This window comes from Marmota flaviventris, chromosome 13, assembly GCF_047511675.1.
Source record: "Marmota flaviventris isolate mMarFla1 chromosome 13, mMarFla1.hap1, whole genome shotgun sequence".
Classification (NCBI taxonomy): Eukaryota; Metazoa; Chordata; class Mammalia; order Rodentia; family Sciuridae; genus Marmota; species Marmota flaviventris.
In genome coordinates this window covers 84,485,372-84,506,331 of record NC_092510.1, presented here as the reverse complement: position 1 = coordinate 84,506,331, position 20,960 = coordinate 84,485,372, and the positions used below count along the sequence as shown (strand labels likewise).

At 50.8% G+C, this 20,960-nt stretch overlaps 1 protein-coding gene across 4 annotated transcripts in view; it reads right to left on the bottom strand.

Moving 5' to 3' along the window:
• Rgs3 (regulator of G protein signaling 3) overlaps window positions 1–20,960 on the bottom strand; it is a 116,544-nt gene that overhangs the window by 32,059 nt on the left and 63,525 nt on the right. For 2 of the 4 annotated variants that reach the window (XM_027949406.2, XM_027949411.2), the window contains 2 exons: window positions 20,604–20,726; window positions 8,566–16,695 (listed from right to left, as the gene is read on the bottom strand). In XM_027949406.2, the coding sequence (XP_027805207.2) occupies window positions 16,588–16,695; window positions 20,604–20,726 (231 nt within the window). In that variant the 3' untranslated portion in view covers window positions 8,566–16,587. Of the gene's footprint in view, window positions 1–8,565; window positions 16,696–20,603; window positions 20,727–20,960 lie in introns of those variants that run through there. The other 2 variants (XM_071600856.1, XM_027949405.3) reach the window with 1 other exon arrangement.

The window sequence follows — 20,960 nt, the reverse complement described above, 5'->3', positions numbered from 1 at the left end:
TCACTGGCACCTTGTGCTGAGGGGACGATGATTACCCTCTTTACAGATGAGAATCCAAGGTACAGACGGGCAGAGGGAGTTCCCAGGGTCAACCAGCAAGGTGGCTGTGAAGCCAGGACTGAAGGCCAGTTGGTCCATCTTCAGGGTGTCCACTTTTCACCATGACGCTGCCCTGCTACTGCGAAAAGTGGCTTTGGGAATACAAGGCCATTCTCTGACGCTGTGGCTGTGACTGCTGCACTGTGTCATCTGACGTTGACAAGTGCTCCCTGGGCTATGCCTACACCATCCCATGGCCACTCCACCTGAGTGGAAGGCGCCTGGGATTCAGCACAGGAACAACTGGGCACAAGAAGCCCCACCCTCCTGTCCTCACACCCCCACCCACAGCCACAGCAGGCTGAAGTACTGTCCCCCAGCCTCCCACTCTCCCTGTAGTCGTCTCAGTGCCTCTGCCCATGTCTCTACCTGCCCCCCCCTCGGCTTCTCTCTCTGCTTTTGGGTTCCTGTCTTGCTCACAGTCGTGAGCACACACATGCGTACACTGTAAGAGAACTTCCTTTACCAGGGTCCACCACACAGAACCGCCCTCACCTGAGTGAGTCACTTATGAACTCCAACCAGTGTTCGCCTTGTTCCTGAGGGCGACGCCAAGCAGTCCTTGCAGGGGCCTTGAAGCTGCCATCCTGCAGGCTCCTGAGAAGCAGGACCCACCCGTGGCCTGGGAAACCATGGAGGTGAGTCTCAGGAGGTACCAACTCTAATGGGGCTGAGTAATTCCCAGGGAGGCAGGTTCTCAGGATGAAATTCCTGGTGCCTTGGATGAGAAGCTCGGGTGAAGAGGCTGGGGCAGGGGCAGGCAGCCACTGACAGCTGGAGGGCCTTGGAGACCTTCCGCTCCTCATACCCACACACAGCCAGTGAAATGGAGGTGCAGAGAGGGTAAGTGATTTTCCCAAGGAAACAGAGCAAGCTGGCGGCAAAGCCGGGAGCAGGGACTGGGCGACTCCCTGTCCAGCGCTCCTCCTTCTTCTCAGCTCTAGGTAAACGATGGTGCTGCTCAGTGCAGGAGAGATGGGGACCCAGGGAGTGGGTCAGGCCACAGGGTCAGCACCTGGGCACACAGGGCCTGGGCCCCATTTGTTGACCCATGTATTTAACACTTAGCACTCCATGTCAGCCCTCTTCCAAAGCATGGGCCTTGCGTTTCCTGATGGCAGGTGCTATGTATTGGGGACACATGCCACAAATGATGGGGGTGGTGTAAGAAAGAGCAAGTATCCTCAAGTTCAAGTTCACAAGGCGCTCTGGCTTGTAGCCTGCAGATTCCAGGTTAAGCCCCTTCCCCTTCCTGGTTTCTGTGCTCCATTTATAAAATGAGAGCTCAGGATGGAGCTCAGTAGTAGAGCACTTGCCTAGCATGCACGAGGCCCTGGGTTTGATTTCTAGCACTGCAAATGGGGACGGGGGTGGGAAGGAGATCTCATCTCTAAAATGAGGCCAGGGCCCAGGGGCCTCATTCCCCTCTCTCCCTTGTGTGATCAGTCTCACCACCCCCCCCCCTCTAAACTCTCATGCTGAAAGAGTTGGCTCAATGCCACCATTTCCAGTGGTATTTGGAAAGAGCATAGTCTTTGGGGGGGGGGGGGTCCAAAAACTTTGAATGTGAATTAATAATGGACAAGTCACTTAAATGTGTTTGAGTCTCAGTTTCCTCACCTGTAAAATAGGGTTATTACCATCTGCCTGACTGGACCCTGTTGGGGGACCCAAAGAGGTAGCACATTAGATTGCCTGGCACACAGTAAGTGCTCAATAAATAGAAGCCATCAAGGCTGCTGTTGTTGCCTATCATCATGCCCGTCTCATAGATCAAGAAACTAAGGTACAGAAGTCACATGGCAAAGCACTGGCAACCAGGCAGGAAGGCTCCAAGGCCCGCGCTCTGAACTGCAAGTTCTGCCCCCAACCTCGTGTTTCCTAAATGTCTCCCCTCTTGCCATGGGCAATTCCCCAGCAACCTCAGACAGCAAAGGACAACCCCACCTGCTCCCTGGGTCTGCAGCCCCCAGCCGCAGCAAGGAGAGGCCCACATGTGGCAATCATGAGGCCCTGTGGAGCTGGCCCTGAGGATCGCTACTGGCTGGCTTCTGCCTCCAGCCTGGAGACACTTCGCCATCACCTCAGCAGTACCAGCCTGACCTTGGGTGGCTGCAGCAGCATAGGATGGCCAGGAGCCATGACCATCTCCCTTCCTGGCTCCAGCCCAATTGGCCACATGCTAACCTGAGATTTCAAGCTTTCGGGAGCAATCCCCGACCTGCCGCCCTCATGCCAGCTCCAGGGCCATGCTGTGCCCTGACAGCCTGAGTTCCTGGGGAGTGTTCAGCCACTGACTCAGCTCTGGGGAGACCAGCCCTGTAGCCGTGGCTGCTAGGATCTGTTCATCCACACACTCCCCTGGGTCCACCCACTGCTTGGACCACTGGGCTGGAGCCAGGTCCTCCAAATAGAAGGTCAGTGGGAGAGAGACTAGACCGAAATGCCAACTTTGCTGCTGGCTTCTGCAAATTCTGGAGCAAGGCCAACCCTTTCTCTGAACCTCAGTTTCCCCGTCTCTAAAATGTGCACAGGGGTTGGACTTGGTCCGTCCATTCAAAGTGTGGCCTATGGAACGTGAACAGTTTATCACTGGTCTGCAATGTGGTGAGCAGCCAGACTGAGAGCATTTAGAAACTTCCATGGCAACTTGACATTGCCACATCGAAGCATGAGATCAGCAACAAGTTCCATGGAATAGGGTGCAGGCCGGCGCCGTGTTATCAAAGCCACGTAACGAACCATAGCCCCTCCCCACCAGTGGCTGAAGAGGCTCTGATTGAAGTGTGGTTGAAGAGTGTCCCCGTGCTATAAGAACCCACTAACTGGGACCCTGTCATGCTTCTTACCCTGCAGTGGGACTCACAGTCACTGTAACTGTCCCTCCTCCACTGCTCCCAGCTCAGAGTGGCACTGTCCCTCACCTACTTCAGCCAGACTCTTAAGTGTCATCCATCTCCCAAAAACCCTCCACCCATTAATCACCAGATCTTGCAGATCTCACCTCCTGTACATCACGTGAATCTTTCCTCTCTCTCAATCCCTGGGGCCTCCAGCCCTGGTCCAGGCCACCATCATCTCTCCCGAGTAGAGCACACCTTCCACACTCTCCTCCAGGAGGCCACTGTGCACAGTCTACACCGCAGGTCCAGCGCCAGGAGCTCCCACTGCCCTCAAGACCAAGTTCAGACTCCTTGCCGCCACTTCTCAGGCCCTCCCTGCACCGTCTGCCCCGAGCTCTCTTCCGGCCTCATCTTATGCTTCAGCTACCTCCCCCATTCCTCCACCTGCTCTGGCCTGCTTCAGGGGACAATCCTTGTAGATCCCGGACCCTCAGAAACTCTCCTAATATTCTGACCAGATCCTCCCAACGGATTGGTCCAGTTCTCATTAGACCACTTTCTTATCTGTCGTTGATGGGTTCCACGTTGTTCATAGTGACGTCTGTCTCTCCTCCCGCTGTCCTTCCACTACACTGGACTGTTAGCTCTATGGAGATGAGGACAGAGCTGGCTGATGAACCAAAGGGAGGAGGACATCTGAGTTTGTGCCTGACCAGCCTCCGTTCACCCTCTCCACCATCCAAGGGATGACACTTCCCTCCCACATTCTCAAATCGGATGATTTGTATGGAATGGACCCATCTCATACTCCAGAGGTGGGCATGTGACCCAAGCAGGCCTCAGCCAATTAGTTATCCCATCCTGTTGTCCCTGGTGACTGGGACAGTGACATGATCCAACTGGGGCCCATGGGACTCAGGCCCAGGGGCTACCATTGAAATGGTGGATGGGATCCAACCACAAGGCTACGACCCTGGTACTTCTGTCAGCTCCACTGCCACCACCGAGGAGGACTGAGCAATGCTAAGGAAGAAGAACCAAGACATGGAAAAGTGAGGCCCATTCTAGATCAAGGTCCTGAACCCAGGGATGCATGGAGGTGACCCTCCGTAACCCAGTGAGCGCTGCTTATTGGCTGATGCTAATCTGAGTTGGGTTTTTGTCACTTGCAACTGGCAAATTCCTGACTAATATCTCACTAGTGCTAAGTACATTAGACACTCCAGGTGTGTTTGCTCATTCATGAAGTCACACCCAGCCACACTCAGCAGGAAGAAGATGACTAAGTTTGCTCAATAGAAAGAGTCATCTGGCGGCTGTTTAGAGAGGTGACTAAAGGGACAGGAAGAGGCAGAGGGAGATCCACCAGGAGACCATGTGACAGAGATGAAGCCTGGAGAGAGTGGCTGAGACAGAAGGAACGGAAGAGAGCAGAAGATGCCGTGGAGAATCCTTGACAGCCCCTGCCTCTCTCGGGCCTCAGTATCCCAGTACAGTATCTCAGTCCGTCATTCTAGAACGCCCGTGTGTTGGGCAGATTACATATTATAGCAAAAGGAAAGCACACTCCACCAATGTTATGTGCCATTATTATTACTATGGTCAGTATTAGGAATTTCAAAAAGAGGAAATGGAACACATAGTCCATAAACAATGCCAAAAATCAATAGAAAATTTCCTTGAGCTAAGGGAAGACTCGGGTCTCCTGAGAGAGGGCTTACCATGTCAGTACCCAAGGAGAACAAGCAACTAGAAATAATCTGGTGGAATTTCCAAATATCAATGAATCAAAAAAGAAATCTTGTCTGTTTCCATAAAGAAATTTAAGAAACTCATATAAACAGTGTGATTCTTACAGCACTGAAACCCAGAGCCCACAGAGGACAGCTGCTAGGTTTGCAGGGAGAAGGACTATTAGCCTAGAATTCTTTACTCAGGCAAACTACGGCTCAAGCATGAGGGCAAACATCTTCAGATCTCCAAGGACTTAGATAGCACACCACCTCAGCCCCTTTCTGGAAAAAATTACTCAGGAAAACTCTCGGACACCAGGAAATCGAAACCCAAAAGCCAAGTGAGACACGATGTGGTGGGAGAGAGAGATAGCAAGCCACCAAGGCAGAACTTTTATAGGTTCAACTACCGATAACAGAGTTGAGAGTTAAAGGCAATTTTAAATACATGATTATTAAAACACAGTGTCACTAACATTTTAAAATAGTAACCATGGGTAACAATAAAACTGAAATTCCAGATGATCTCAACACTATCTAGGAGGTACAGAGAAAAGGGAAGACAAGTACCGGCCAACCGACAGGGTTCGTTGTGGGTTGTAGGAGGTGAGGACAGACCATTGTAGCTCTGCTGAAATGCTTGAGGTTGAAATATGAGTGGGGAAAAGGAAAAAGGAAAAGCATCAGCTGCGTAGAGCTGGGATGTATAACTTCAAAGGGGAATTTGCGGAAGAAAATGGAGGCTGGCCCTGGGGTGCTCAATACCACTAAAGCAGCAGGAAGCAACAGCCAGGGAGTTTGAGGCCAGGGCCAACGTGGAGCAGTCAGTGAGGGGCACAGGAGAGTTCAAAACCCCACCCACCTCTGGGGGAAAATTTGGTCCATGATAAATGGGAAAAAAAAGGAAGAACAGTTAAAAAAAAATAGGGTTGGAAAAACTGGTCAACTGTTTGGGGGGGGGGAAATAATGAGAGTTAATCCATCTGACACCAGGCACTAAAAAGTATAAATGGATTATAAACACAAAAGTAAAAAATTAAAAGGACAAAGGGTAAAAAATACTAGAATAAAATATTCCTCACAATCTCAGGGTAGTAAAGGCCTTAGTAAGTACCAGCCACCCCCCCAAAAAAAAAATTGATAACAAATTGATTATTAAAATTGATTATCAAAAGATTAATATTTGAATAATAAATGATAGTACAAATGAGGTTAAAAGGCAAACAACAAGCTAGAAAAGTATTTACATCCTATAATAAGCAAAGATTTAATATTCTGATCACGTAAAAGCTCTTACAAATAAGAAAATCGGGTCAGTGATATGAACTGGCAAGCCAAAGAAGAAATATAGATAACTAATAGGCATAAAAAGAAGCCCAACCTTGTTAGTAATCAAACAAATGCAAGTCAATATGGAAGGTAATTTTTCACTTCTCAAGCCAACAGAGCCCAAAGATCAGCATCCAGGGTTGGGTAAGGTACAGGGAAACAGGTGCTCTCATTCTGTTAGTAGGGATGCAAGTTGCACATGCATTTCACCACTGTGTTACTTTATTTTCTTATCTATAAAATGGAAAATAATAGTGCTGGGCAGATTTACATGTGTAGACAGAAGAAAAGCAATTTTATAGGACTTTGGTAGCGTGGGTCATACTCTACCCTAAAGTTCAAGATGGAATAGAACAGTCTTCGCATGCTCGTTGCAACATTGCTCCAAATATCAAAGCATCAGAAACACTTTAATCCACATTAATCCACTGATATGGATTAGCTGGGTGATAACTGTAGGTAGGTGGGGAGTAGCTGGAGGAGGTGGGTCACTGGGGGGGTGCATGCCTTTGGGGTTTATATTTTGACCCCAGGAGAACAGCGTGATCCCCCCCACCATGGCTGTTATGTCCTGAACTGCTTTCTCCACCGTACCCTTCCACCATGAAGTTCTGTCTCATCTTGGGCCCAGAGCTATGGAGTTGGCCAGCCATGGACTCAACTTCTGAAACGACGAGCCCCAATAAGCTTTTCCTCCTCTAAATTGTTCTCAAGTCTTTTGGTCACAGCAATGAAACAGCTGCCAAAAGCACCAGGCCAGCATTCTATTGCTGAGTTACACTCACAGTCCAAGTTTCTGTTTCTGTTCTGTCTTTGAGGCAGGGTCTTGTTATGTTGCAGGACTGGCTTTGAACTTGCAATCCTCCTACTTCAACCTCCTGAGTAGCTGGGATGACAAGCATGCACCACCCATACCTGACTTCCAGCCCAAGTTTGTAATTTTTGTACAAGTTTTCTAGAAGTGTGTTTCAGTTAAAGCACATATATAATGTTAAATAAATAAATATTCCCATTCACAATATAAATAAAAATCCTGTTACCCACAAGAGATAACAAAAAATGTGCAAGTCACACATGAATTTTGTTTTCAAAATTTTGCCTGGGAAATATTTTTAAAGATTTGCATAAATGAAGAGCTATGATCCTATTCCCAAATGAGAACATGCTATTGTAATGATTTTAGTGCTCCCATTTTTATAAATTTTAAAGTATACTGACAATAGGAATCACAAAGAGATTTAAAACCACAATGAGACACTACTTCACACCCACTAGGATGGCTATATTTTTTTAAAAAAATGGAAAAGCATAACTGTTGGCAATAATGTGAAGAAATTAGAATCCTCATACATTGATAGTAGAAAGTAAAACTGCACGGTCTTTTGGGAACAGTCTAATGGTTCCTCAAAAAGTTAGGCACTTGACCCAGAAATTCCATTCCTAAATATGTGCCCAATGTCCATCAATAGTTAAACAATACATGGTACAGCCATATGATGGAATGATATTCAGCCACAAAAAGAAATTAGGGATTGATACAGACTACGGCATGGAAGAATGGGGGATCATTATGCTAAATAAAATAAAGAAGCTATTCACAAAAGACCAAACATATGATTCCATTTATATGAAATGTCCAATATAGGCAGATCTATAGAGAAAGAATGTGGATTAGTGGTTGCTTAGGATGGGAGGAGATGGGGGAATTCATGGCTGACAGCTAAAGGGTATGATTTCTTTTTGAGATAATAAAAATGTCCTAAAATTGATTGTAGTGATGATTGTACAAATTTGAATATGCTAAAAACCATAAACTCATATATTTTAAGTGGGTGAATTGAATGGTATTTAAATATCTCAATAAAGCTGTTATCAAAACAACTTACAGAATGACTATCTATAAATCAGAATTACCTGTAGCTTAAGAAATAATAAAAATAGCCAGGTGTGAGGTGGCTGAGGCAGGAGGATTGCAAGGTCAAGGCCAGTTTGGTCAACTGAGTGATACCCTCCCTGTCTCAAAATAAAAAATAAAGAGGACCGGAGGTGTAGCTTCATGGTAGAGTGCTCCTGAATTAAATCCTCAGCACCACAAAAAAAGGAGAAGAAGAAATAAAGAATAAAAATTAAAAAGTAGCATACAAATATCTTTATTATATAAAGAGCTCTTTGGGAATAAATAACTAAATGATAAACAGCCCAACTGAAAAAAAAGGCAAAAGATTTGAACAGACTATTTCCAAAAGATGAGATATAAATCACTAAAAGGCATATAAATAAATGTTCACATCTCTAGTGAACATATTTTAAAACATAACAGTATGCAGGGTACATACGCCCTGAGTGTACAGGGAAATGGACATTCTTTTACCAAGACTTCTTGGTTCCCTGGAAAGCAGGACTTTCCGTGCTAACTAGGGCAAGACCCATCAAGGCAGGGTGAGCTGTTCCATCTAAGGTGGGGCTAGAGATTGTTCCAGGCCTACTTGGAGGTAGGCTCAAGAATCCATTGCACACCTACCCACCCACTGACCCAGAAATTCCAACAAAGCATTCGTTCGTTCTTTCAACAATTATTTATTGAGAGTCAAACTGGATGCTGAGCCCGATGCTGGGGACACCAACATTTATCTACAAGGATTTTTATCTCAGGTGTTTGTAACAAGGAAAAACTAGAAACAACTTGAATGTTGACCTGCTGGAGATGGTTTAAATAAAGCACGTTTGATCTACATAATGAATTACTCTGCAGGCACTAAATAAAAATGATGTTGTTAAGAATAACGTGGATATACTACATGGAAGAAAGCAGGTTAGGAAATTGCACCAGTAACCCCAATTTGGAAATAAGATATATATGTGTGTAAACAAATGCCTGACAAGTTAACCCCCCAAAGTTAACCGTGGTTATCTCTAGGTGCTGGGATTAGGCTCATTTCCTTCTCCTGGTTCATGTGTATAAATCTTTTCTTCATCATAAATATAAATTACATGAATCGCTTTTACAATCCAAAAAACATCAACTGCATGAGAAATTATACTAATAATCCTGCCATGCCCCCAAGGGACGAGGTCCCTAGTTAGGGGGTGACAGAGTCACACCTGTGTTCGCTGTTCCGCGTCATGACAGCCTCTCCTGTTAGCATTGTAAGAGATGTTCTCGCCACCACCCTCTGATCATCACAAGTCAGCGCGACAGGTGTTCGTGTGTGCTCTTGCCTCATTTTGTACAACCCTACAGCTACTAATGCCCACAGAGGCACTGGACCCCTGGCCCCTCTGCCTCTATACCCACAAGCCTCTAGCTGCCTCTGCCTCTTCCCAGGGAAGGGCAGAGAAAGACCCTAAGGGGAGAGGCCCTCACTCCTGCAGGCCAGTTCTATGCTCCTTCTCCCTGCAGAGAGTGCAGGAGGTGACCAAAAACAAGTCAGCAAGGGAGGGGACATCATCAAGGGGAAGGCCTGGTGCTGACCAAGGTCAGAGCACAGAGTGGACTAACGGGGGGACTCCTCGCCTGCCAGGCGACACTCAGGAAGCCCGACTACATCCGGTAGCAGGAGTTCCCAGGCCTTGTGAGCCCAGAGGCAGCGAGAGAAAAACTCGCAAGGTCTCAGGCTGCCCTCTGAAACAGCAGGAGGAAGACTGCCTTCCTCTGGAACCTTCTCCCCAGACTAAGTGACTGCAGGCCAGTCCTCCAGCCCTGAACCTCCAGGGCCTCCCGGTGGGGAGGGTGGGGGGGGGGAGGGCTGCTGCTCCAGGACCTTCCCAGACCTGAATTCTGTGACTCTGTGGGACTTCCTCACAAAGGGCCCTGGCAGGAAGAGGAAGGGGGCCAGGAGTCTCCACCCTGCTCCCAAAGGGGCCCCCTCCTCTTCCCTCAGTTGTGGTTCCCACTTCTATTTTTAGAACAGACCACAGGGGAGCGCCTCACCTCCCCAGCCCGCCGCCCCCACCCTTGGAGCTCCAGGTAAAACAGCGGCCCATTCATTCCGCTCCAGCAAGAACATGTCAGGAATTTCTAGACAAGCCGGCCACTAGACAACCTCTCCCTAAGCCATTAGCTGGCCTGGTTTCTCACTTTTCCATTACAGCCAAAGCAGTGGCTTGTATTTCTTAATGACAACTCTGTGCATTGCTGAGAGACGAGGAGAGCTATCTAAGACCATCTGTGCCCTGCTCTGTGCCCCCAACCCTGCAGAATCTTCAAAACCTTGGTACCAGCTGTGTGCCCTTGGCCAAGTCTTACCTCCCAGTTGGTTTGGTTTCTGTAAATCATCTTGTTAATCAATTGACCTCATTAGGAAACAGGGGAGGATTATTTATTTATTTATTTATTTATTTATTTATTTATTTTAGAGACACCTTAGAAGAGTCTATGGTTAATTCTAGTTATTCAACATAAATACTGACTTCTCTGCTTTGGGATATGTGCTGGGTTGTGGTCCCAAAGTCTTCTGGGGGTTAACCATAGAATGTACTTTCCATTGGAAACCGTGTCATAAATCATGGTCATCTTCCTGGGCTATTTTTCCCTTAATGTTCTTCCATGGAGGAAAAATGGTAGAAAACTAAATTTGCAATAATAGAATTAAACTCAAATGGAAAAGCACTAATGTTTAAAAGACACCTTTTAAGAAAATTTATCTTCAGTAGTATTGTCTGAGGGATAAGGGACAGATGTTAAGGGCAATGAAACAAGTCCACGACAACTTCTGGGGAAGGTCTGCACGAGAGAGACTTCCGACCACTCCAAAAACTGAGCACTGCACACTGATGACCATCAATTCCACTTGAAGTCAGCCTGATGCTGTAGACCAGAGCTGGTAAGGTTAAAGACACACGTGTGCACCTGTCGCTGTGAAGTTCAAACGATTCCTGGGTGTGCCAGGCCACCTGAGCAGAAGGGAAGGAGGGAGGGGAAGGTTCTAGGCTGAGAGTTCCTTGTGCTGGCCTCCCAGGGGAGCCTGGAAGAGGCAGCCCTGAGTGAGATGGAGGCAGGTGTGGGTTTAATTTTGGGCATCTGTGATGAGGACCCCAACTGATATAAGATCCACAAGCAAACCTTGAGTTAGGAGTGCATGATGGATATTAACATGGTACATGTGCACGTTTCCACACACATACTCTCTGATGTCTGCTCTTTCTTCCTCTTAAGAGTCCTGAGGCTTCCTGCCCATTCTCCCCTCTGGAATCCAGTGTGGAACTGTCCCAAGGGATCAGGTATGTGTCTGGAGACAGTGACAATGATGAAGAACTTGAACTAGTTCCAGCTGTCCATCAAGGGCTCCATCCTCTTGGAGGAGGTAGCTACTCTATACTGAACGTTGTGGTTCTTTCTGAATAGTTTGGAATTTGATGAATCCTGGAGACCATTAAAGTTCAACTCCTTCATTTTTCTTGGTAAGGAAATGGATGATTAGAGATGTAAAGCAATTTGCCCAAGGTCACATAGTAAGTACCAGCAAAGTCAGTATTTGATCCAAGAGCATTGGAATTCTACTTTGGTTTTCCACGAGACAAGTGAGAGGGGGGAGCCCTAAAACGTGGGGAAGAGAACCATAATAGCAGCTCTGGTTAGGCTTCCTTTCCCTCTGAGGAGACTCTGGTCAGCATGGGAACATGGTTGCTACCCTTGACTCTGATGTGAATCTGATTAGATTGCCTCATAAACCCCTTGGGACTCCAGCCCTGCCCTGGTATCTGCAAAGCAAGGGGCAGGACAATAAAAAGAGCTCTGAGCAAGAGAGTCCTCTGACCTGAAGTTCTAGCCCTAGCTCTGAACTTGCCCATGACCCTGGCCAAGTCACTTCCCCTTTTGGATCCTGTTTCCTCCTCTAATTTCCAGAACATGAGAGGGTTGCACTGGGCAGCCCAATACAACATCTACTGCGCACCTACTATGGGCCAGACAACAGCAAAAGACAAATAAAACATGCCCTCCACTTGCCCCCCAGGGGCTTGTAGTATTGCAAGAGAGAGCTCTGCTGATACACTATGCTCAGTATGAAAATCCTCTGGGAAAGCGCTTCAGGGGGAGGCAGTGGCTTCTGACGCATGCCTGAGAAAGGGGTCTCGAAGGAGGTGTTAAGCCTTGAAGGTTAAGGATCGAAGCCAGCACAGACAGCACAGAGGTAAAGCAGCATCAAGCAGAAGGAAAGCCTATACATGAATGGGCACCGGGACGTTGGAGCAGGGGACATAGCTCCCTGTGGCCAGGCTCAGGGGCAAAGCAAGAGGGAAGAGCAGCCAGGAGAACCTAGAGACCTGGGCTTTATTCTGAGGACAATGGCCTCCCTGATGGCTTTTAAGCAGGAGTGTGACTGCCCAGTCACCCCAGCCCTTCCCAGCTGGGATGGTCTGTGGTTGCAGGAAAGCAGCATTAGAACCGAATCATCCAAAGCCAGGGTTCTGGAGCTGGGCTACCTGGGTTGCAATCTGAGCCACCCACCAGCTGTGTGACCTTGAGCAAGTTTCTGAATTCCTCTAAGACTATATACTGGGCATAATGGGAGTCAATGTGTAACAGAATAATGAAGCTCATAATACCGTAGTGAGGATTAAAAGAGACACTGTGCGTCAAATCTGGGCACTGTGCCTGGCTCACAGTGTGAGTGCTCATAAAATTACCTAGTGTTATCATTCTAACCTTAAACCAAGATCTGGGACCAGTTGGGAGGACGGCAGGCAGCAGGCAGGCTTCAGAGACAGGCTTGGGAGAAGACAGCTGAGACAGAATAGAGGGTGAGATGAGGTTCTGTTCCTTGAGAGTGACAAAAGAATAGCAAGATGGCAGACCCCGGGAGCAAGACCGAGAAGACGGTCCACCCACAGCCAGACCAGCAGCCAGGAAGGGAGGAGAACCGAAGGGCATCTGGAAAGAGCTGAGCTTGTTAGAGAAAACAGTCTGCCTCTTTGAGGGGAAAGCTAAAATCCAATCCATTTGATCTCCGCACGCCCAGGGTTGAGACCTTAAATCAGTCAATCAGCACAAAACCTAGCAGAGGGATCAGCCCAGGCAGGCCCTCCCCTTCTGTTCTCAGCTGGCTCAGGTCAAGGCCTCCAGCGGTACAGATGCTCCACCAGGCCTTCCTGCCTGGGCCCCAGGGCCGTGCCTGCTGATCCTCTTGAATGCCAGGCTCCAGAGGGGAAGGGGCATAACCCAGTCATTCCCAGTGCCCCAAGAACCCGTCTTAGGAGCTCAGTCTGCCTTTCACATCAGACTTGATTCAAATCTTTTGGGAAAAGATTGATCTTTTCAGCCTGTGCCATCCCACAGGGAAATGAATACTGGAAGTTTCTTCTTCAGTCAGCAGAGAATAAGGACTCTCATTGTACTTGTCCCCAAAGCATCCCCACAACAGCTAGTGGGGCCACAGCTTCTGACACACAGGTAGCCACCTCCTGCTTCCTCCTGGAGGAAGTAAATGACTTATCTTACTTCTAATCCTGAAAGCAAATTTTTGCCTCTAGAAAGAGTGATAGATCAGACTGGAGGACTGGTTCAGTCTTAGCTTGAGGGTTGGTTTGGTCCCTTACCAGCTGTGTGACCTAAGAGAAATCACTTAACTTCTTCTCCGAGGGTTGGGCTCTCTCATCCAAGAGGCCCAGGGGACATAATGTCTGGGGACCCCAGCTGCCATTTCCAAATCTTACGTTATCACTGTGAGAAACCCTCCCACCTTGCAAAATTACCTGCACCTTTACTTTGTAGAACTCTCTTGGTCCCTTGTGACAAACGAGGGCTTTGGTGGCAGAATTTAGGGAAATAAATTAAAGAATAAAACAACAAGACATACACAAATAAATGTCATTATTTCCCAAAGGTCCATGTTGTCCCAACTCCTAAAGGGGCTCAAAGACCGGGGCATGATGGCTTACAGGAGAGATGAGTGTTTCAAAAGACCCGGAGCCTGAGACCTAAGAAACCATGAAACAGGATCAGAGAGTGTGTGGGGGAACTAAAAGGGTCACTTTGTATTCAAATGACACAGATGGCCTTTTCAACAATAAATGGTTGTGCTCCCATGCTCCCAGCTCCTGGGCCCAAGACACCAAACCAAGACAATTGGCCCATCAGGAAAGAGGCCATTGTGTGCTTCTTAGCGTGATTTATGTGGTGGGGAGGGGCCCGGCCACGTTTCCCGTGATTATGACTCTCAGATGCGATTTTGATAGCTTGTGCACCATCTTGAACGGCTGGGATGGACTGGGATGCTGAAGAGCGGTGGCCACCAGGTCATATTTCATCTTCTGGAGCCCATGGAGCCAAATTAATTGTTGCATCGATTCACAAGGCAGAGCAGCAATGGCACTGTGGCTCACCGCAGTCGCTGGGCAGCCCAGGCCCACCAGCAGCACAGGTCCGCTTCCCCGCCCTGGACCTGGATGGGAGCATGCTCCGCCTATTAGCTCATCAGGACAAGCTGGAAGGCAAGCCCCCGCGGGGGGCTGGGTACTGTGTTCAGAGTCTCCATTTCTCTGTGGCCAGAGCTCCTGTCCTCTGCACCTGTCTGCTGGACAGAGCTGGGTCACCAGGCCCAGGGGAGACAAGCCTGCTGCCTTCCCAGACAGGCGATTCTCTCGTGCCTCCCATTCCCCTTAATGTCATTTTGTGAGGGAATCAAATGAAATCAAAGTGCAGCTTGCTGTCTGTGCAGACCCAGCTGCTCCCTGCTCCATTCGCCCTGCGGGCCGAGCCCTGGCTGGCAGAGGTGCTGAGTATACCATCCAGGCAGCGTCTGTCTCCCTCCTGGGCAGGGGCATTAGCCTGGTGACCAGCAGATCTATCCCACCCCCCAGTAGGCTGCTTATTCAGCACGTCTGCTCCTCCTTACACCAGGAAGAGGGACCATGGAAGGTAAGAGGCATATCCTCTTCTAAGCTACCAATCTGGGGGTTCAGGTGGCCACAGCAGCTGTGCAAACTCACAAGGTCACAGGAACCTTCTCTAAAGACACTGACAACACAGAGACTATCCAAGGGCAGGGGCTTCTCTGGCCAGAGCCATATCTCCAGCCTCTCGGTTCCCTTTTCCTCTGCAAATGATGCTGGTCTTACATGTACCCTTTTGTACATGAGTGTTGTCCCTCAGATCTGTGACCTTGGCAGTAGGAAGGGGTATGAGAGCTGCCTCACCCTGAGCTCCAGCAGGGGCTATGGCAGGCAGCCCACAGGATGGGCTCCCATCATTGCCCCTCAGTGAGTCTTCCTTTCACCTCGTGATAGAACAGTCTATGAGAGTCCCTGAGCCACACCCAGCCTATAGTCCTTGACCCTTAGGAGCTCTACAGAAAGCAAACCAAGCATGTCCAGAGCTGAGTTCCAGTTTCCCATGAGACCACTCAGCATAGGATGGAGGGGCTGCATGGGCAATCCCTGCCAAGGTCTGGGGGCTTTGAACCTTCCCACCTTGGCCAGGCTGAGCATCACTGGTCCCACCTCTAGGAACGCTCCAGAATTCAGCCCAGGCCTGGCCACAGGCAGCTTTCTGAGGAAGGTTCCAAACCTCGCTCACACCACTGGGAAAACAAGATGTGCTGGAAGATAAGGGCAGGTGGTGGAGCAGGGGTGGGGGACAGGGAACCATCTCTTCTCATCCTAGAACCTGGCATTCACATGCCCACCACCCCAGTCACCCTCCAGGACAAATCATCGTCCCTCACCCAGAGGACTGAAGAGACCCCTAACTGACCTCATACATCCTCTTGGGCCCCACTATCCACAATCTGACCTTGTAGAAATGTACCTGAGGCTCTGACTCCCTTCCTCAAAAGCCCTCCATGGCTCCCACTGTATCTAGAATGAAATCAACAAAATACTGCCTAAGTCCTATCCAGGCTGGCCCTCACCACTAGGGGCAGCACTCCACGCTCCCATGGTAGGAGTCCTCCACATGCTGCGCCTTCTGCCTGGACCATGCTCTCCCAAGACCTTAGCTGGCTTATTCCTTTGCCCTCCACTTTCCTGCCCCTGCAGAGCCATCTGGACACAACGCCCTCTAGAGGCATCCATTAGCTTCCTGCACAGATTCTCCCAGCTGTGAGCGCTTGTCGGTGGTGATTTTATTTAAGGTTCCTTCCCTGCTAGGACTAGAATCTGGATGAGAGCTGTGGCCACATCCACCTGGTTCTCCATAGTACCCCCCAAGCTCCTAGCACAGAGCCTGGCACAGAGGAGATGTCCCCAAATATCCAATGAATGAATGCCCGAGTGTGTCCAGATGAAAACGAGTGACTGGGTAGAGGCACCTTCTGGCCGCAGAGGGTCAACCTTGTCCACCAGGGCGACCTCGGCGCAGGTGCCCAGATGCCGTTTAGTCTCCTTCTCCTTGGAGGGAATGAGCTTCCGAGTCTTCTCCATCTGGGCCTTCCTGCCACCGGTCTGCACATGGGCCGGGGGCCTCTGGCGCCACTGCTCCTGTTGCCAGTCCACACATACCCTCGGGACTGCTCCCTTCAGATGACCCTAGGCCCACCATCTTGGTCCTCTGTTTTTGGGTCCAGTTGAGGTGAGGTTACTGTGTGGTAGGGGACGCCCCAGAAAGGGTTAAGTTGCCAGAAGCAGAGTCCCGCCCTTGGGTTTGCTCAGCCAATCAGAGTCTGTCCTGATGAGGTAAAGCTTCTATCCTGGGTAGCATTGGTGGAGTTGGCTGGCCCCATCTCCTGCTGGAGAGAGCCGTAAGGGTGGAGTTTCTGTGGAACCAGACAGAACTGGAATTAGCTCACTGTCTACTCTCAGGCCAGGCCTGCCTGGCTCCACGACCTGCCTCTGGTCCTTTTTAAGGCATTCAGACAGTCCCCAGCATCTCCGAGGCCCGTCTCTGGCTGCCCCAGAGGAGACGACAAGGTAGCACACACCTCAGCATCCCATCTGGGAGAAGGCTGGCAGCCGGAGCGGACCCAGGAGGCCTCAGTTTCCCCGCCTGAGTCCTGAAATCCAGCAGGTGGCTACCAGGAGGTGGCATGGAGCAGTCCTCACACGTGCTCAGAGCACCAGCATCAACTTCAAGAAACAAGGACCCCAAAGGAATCTTCCTAACATCACTGACAAACCATGGCGAGAACGACCACAGGCGCCAGTTCACAGAGATCTTCTCGTAGGCCACTTGGCCAAGCACGTTACCAGTGTAATCCTCAGAAGGGCCCTGTTAACCCATCCACTTCACTGATGAAAAACTGAGTCTCAGAGAGGCTACGTGGCCCGCCTGAGGTCCTGTCACCACTATGTTATTTTGAAGTATCTGCTGCCTTATCTGTCTCTGCCACTAGACTGTGATCTGCCAAGGACAGAGTGTGACAAATTCCTCTGTGTAGTTCCCAACATGGAGAGCAGGGCCAGTCTGTGCTGCCCTGCACCTTCTCCCTGGTCAGCCCCAGGACTGAGGCAAGACTACTGCGCTCAGAAGGTTCCAGAAGCCAAGCCTAGCACCATGCAGATGGGAGTGCTCCAAGAGGATTCCCTGCACGGATCATGAGTACACAGCCACAGCCCCTGGGACCACTCTTAGACCTGCAGGCAGGGCCTTAGTGCTCGGATCACCACTCCGATGCCCTTGCCACCTCTCCCCAATCAGAAGAACTCCATAAGGACAGGGACCAGGTCTTGTTCATCTCTGTGATCCCAAAGGACCTAAACCAGCGTCAAGCACAGAGAACACATCCGTTATGTATGTTTGATTGACTGGCTCAAATAACCCACCGCTGCCTCTCCCCACCAGCCCGGAACCTCGCTGGCCGCAGCGGGGACCAGCTCCGTGTTGCTCTAGATGAGAAGCGTCACAGCAGTGCTGGGGGATCGCGCGGAGAACTCAGTGTGAGTTGTGCAGACGGAAGAAAGCTGAACGCCCTCCAGGGACAGGTAATGAGGCAAGAGAGGGGCAGAGTTCCCCAGAGGAAGGAGGTTGTAAAGCAAGAAAAAAAAAGCTGGGACAGGAGAAGAGCCACCCCACCGGTGGTTGTCAACAAAGAGCGAGCAGGAGAAAGGCAACGGAGTCCCCAGACAAGGGATGCCAAACAGCCAGCTGCTGCCGGTCTCGTTGGTCCATCCTGCCGTATGGGACCCTGCACTGTCAGGCCACAGGCACCTTAGACATGGCCTAGGGAGCCGGTACTTGCCCTTCCACCCACAAGAGGAGATAAGGTCTGGCCTCTAAGACAGTAGGTTTCATGGGAACTGGGCCAGAAGCCGGAAGCAGAAATCCTCAGGAGACTGGATGGCCCCAGGCCCTCTGCTTTCACGATCATCACCTAGCTGGAAGTGCCCAAAAACCACCTGACCAGTACAGAGGGGACCGGCTGAGGCCATGGTGGGCAGTAGTTGATGAAGGTCACACAGCATGGGTCTCTCCTGTTCCTTGAGTCCCTCTTCCTCCCTTTCCCCATCCTTCCCAGCAAGCGTCTAGGTCATTTTCAGGGCAAATCACACTTATTTCAGTTGGTGAATTGGAAAAGAAAGACCTTCACCATCCTTGAGATGGCTGAAGAATTCCCTATCCCAAGGGGCCAGGGACTCGGGGCTGGGAAGGGGCAGCGGGGTTCTAGGCAGTTGCCTCACAAACCTCTCTTTCCCCAAGAGGCATCTGGATGGGGCGGGGTGCTTAGCAGCGGGAGGTGGAGCGCCCCCCTAGAGAACACAGAGGAGTGGAAGGACAGCCTGGGCCGACTCCAGGGGTCAGGCAAGCAGGACCTTGGTGCCGCAGCCCAGCCTTGGGAAGGAGGTTTACGGTCCCCCTGAGACAGGGCAAATATATGATAGGGTGGGCCGGCTGGCAGCCACCTGGGCCTGTCACCAAGGTCACTAAAGCCTTCCTGGACTTATTTCAGCTGGAGAGAATTGTATTTATTGGAACTTCTCTTGGGAAGCCTCTGTAAGTGGCCAGAAGGAGTAAGTTGCTAAGGCTCTGAGTATGGTAGAGGCGGGTGGGGAATGTTGAACCCAGAGACGTCGGGGCCACCTCACTAGAGTGGCTCCATAAACTGCCTTGTACGGAGGGTGGGCTGGGGGAGGGTCAAGCCTGGGGCGGGGCCCGTCTCAGGCCCAGCAGGCAGTTTGGGGGATGTCCCAGAAGCTGGGTGCCTCCTCCACCTTCTCCTGCCGGCTTCTCCACTAACCACTTGTACAAAGGGCTGATGGGGCAAGGTGGCCAAACTGCTACCTACTCGAGAGGCCCATAGATCTTGCTGGGTCCCTGAGGCCAGGACCTGGGGCCCAGCCAGGTTGAGCCACCTTTCAGGGTCAGCAACTGTCTCAGACACAGTCAGCTTCCGGGTGCTGGTGACCCCACATATCGCGAGAGGCTATTACCAACATGCTCCAGAGGCAGCCAACTCTGAGGCTGAGACTCAAAGACCTGTTCCCCCACAAGAGAGGAACTAAGCCCAAAGAAAAGAAAGCAGGGGACCATTCAGACATTCAGCACCCCCTAGGGCTGCCCCAGTGAAGGGGGCTCAGCCTGGACTCTGACTGTGGCCAACCCCGGATCAGTGGGGCAAGACCAGCCTATAGCCCCCGACAGGCCTCTCCCCAGAAGAGGAGCCTGACAGTGGGACCAGCCGGTGCTACCTGGGAGAGGGCAATGCAGTGGAGTGACTAGCTCAGGGTCACACCGCCAGTCAGTAGTGGAGTGGGACTTGGGAGGCCCATGTCTTCCCACTACCCTGGTCAATGTGAAACACATCAACTCTCAAGTCCAAGATGATGAAACTCTCAGATTCTCAGTCTCTTTGGGAACAGCTGGGGATTGTCTGTCCACCAGTGACAGGAGAGGCTGCCAGACACCTCTCCCACCTCCTGCTCACAGCCCCCTCCATGAGCCTGGGCGCGAGGCCCCCGCAGGCCTGAACACTCCCAGAAGCAACAAGTCCAGCGGGTTAACAGGCTGCAGCTCCCTCTCATTTCTCCTCTTCCCCCAAACCCAAAAGCACCCTCCTCAGCAACTCTCATGGCCAACCACACCAAATTCCAAATGGCCAGCATGTTTAGTAAGAGAAGGGATCTGAAAACCTTACAAATGAAGGCGTAAAACTGTGCCTTATGGAGGCATCCAGGTGTCAAAGGGCCAACACGCGTCGTGGTCCATCCCCAAGCCCTTGGCAGTTACCACTGGCAGTCTCCAATCTTCCCTAGCTGGCCAGTCCCCAGCCCCCAGCAGCCCAAATTCAGCTCCACTTGGCTCTGGCCTGCATTGAACTATGATAGGTTCTGCCACAAACACGTCTGCCTTGGGCCAGTGCTAAACACCAGTGCGCTGCCCCCAGGCACAGCCTACCCAACGGCAGAGGGGCCGCCTGCCTGGCAGCAGCAGGGAAGCCAGGCCAAATTAAACCTTGCCCCAGGCGAACCCAACAGCAGAGCCGAGGACTGATGGATCATGCTCAGTTTGGCTCCTTGGCTCTTCCCGAGCCATGTCACGCTCACTCGACAGACCCGAAGAAAAGCCCAAGGGGCAGACCTTCCTGCTCAGGCAGCCTGCCAAGAGCTCGGTGCCCAGATCCCAGTGCCAAGCCCAGGCTGGCCCCCAGCTCAAGGCGGAGGCTCGAGGACCAGGCTGGCAGAGGGGAAGCGAGGCAGCCTGGGCCGCGGCGGCTGGCGAGGCCCTTACCTTCCTCCCCGGGGGCGACGCTGCCAGCTGTTGCTGCTTGGCGATGTTCTCCGACAGGCACCAGCACACTCTCTTCTTCTGCTCCTGCGAGTGCGCCTCCAAAGTGAATAAGCACTCTGCCTTCTGACGTCAGGGAAAACAGAGAGAGGGATGGTCAGGGCTGCTCCCTGGCTCGAGGGGCTCCCAGGCCCCAGCCCATCTCTGGGCTCCAGAGGGCGAGGCTGCAACGGGGAAGGGAGCGTCCGTCCGCTAAGAGCCACAAATGCACACTAATCCCAGGTGACATGAAGGCAGCCAGAGGAGCAGGGAAAGAGTTCTGGGACCAGCTGGGGAGCTATGGGCTGGATTGTGTTGGGG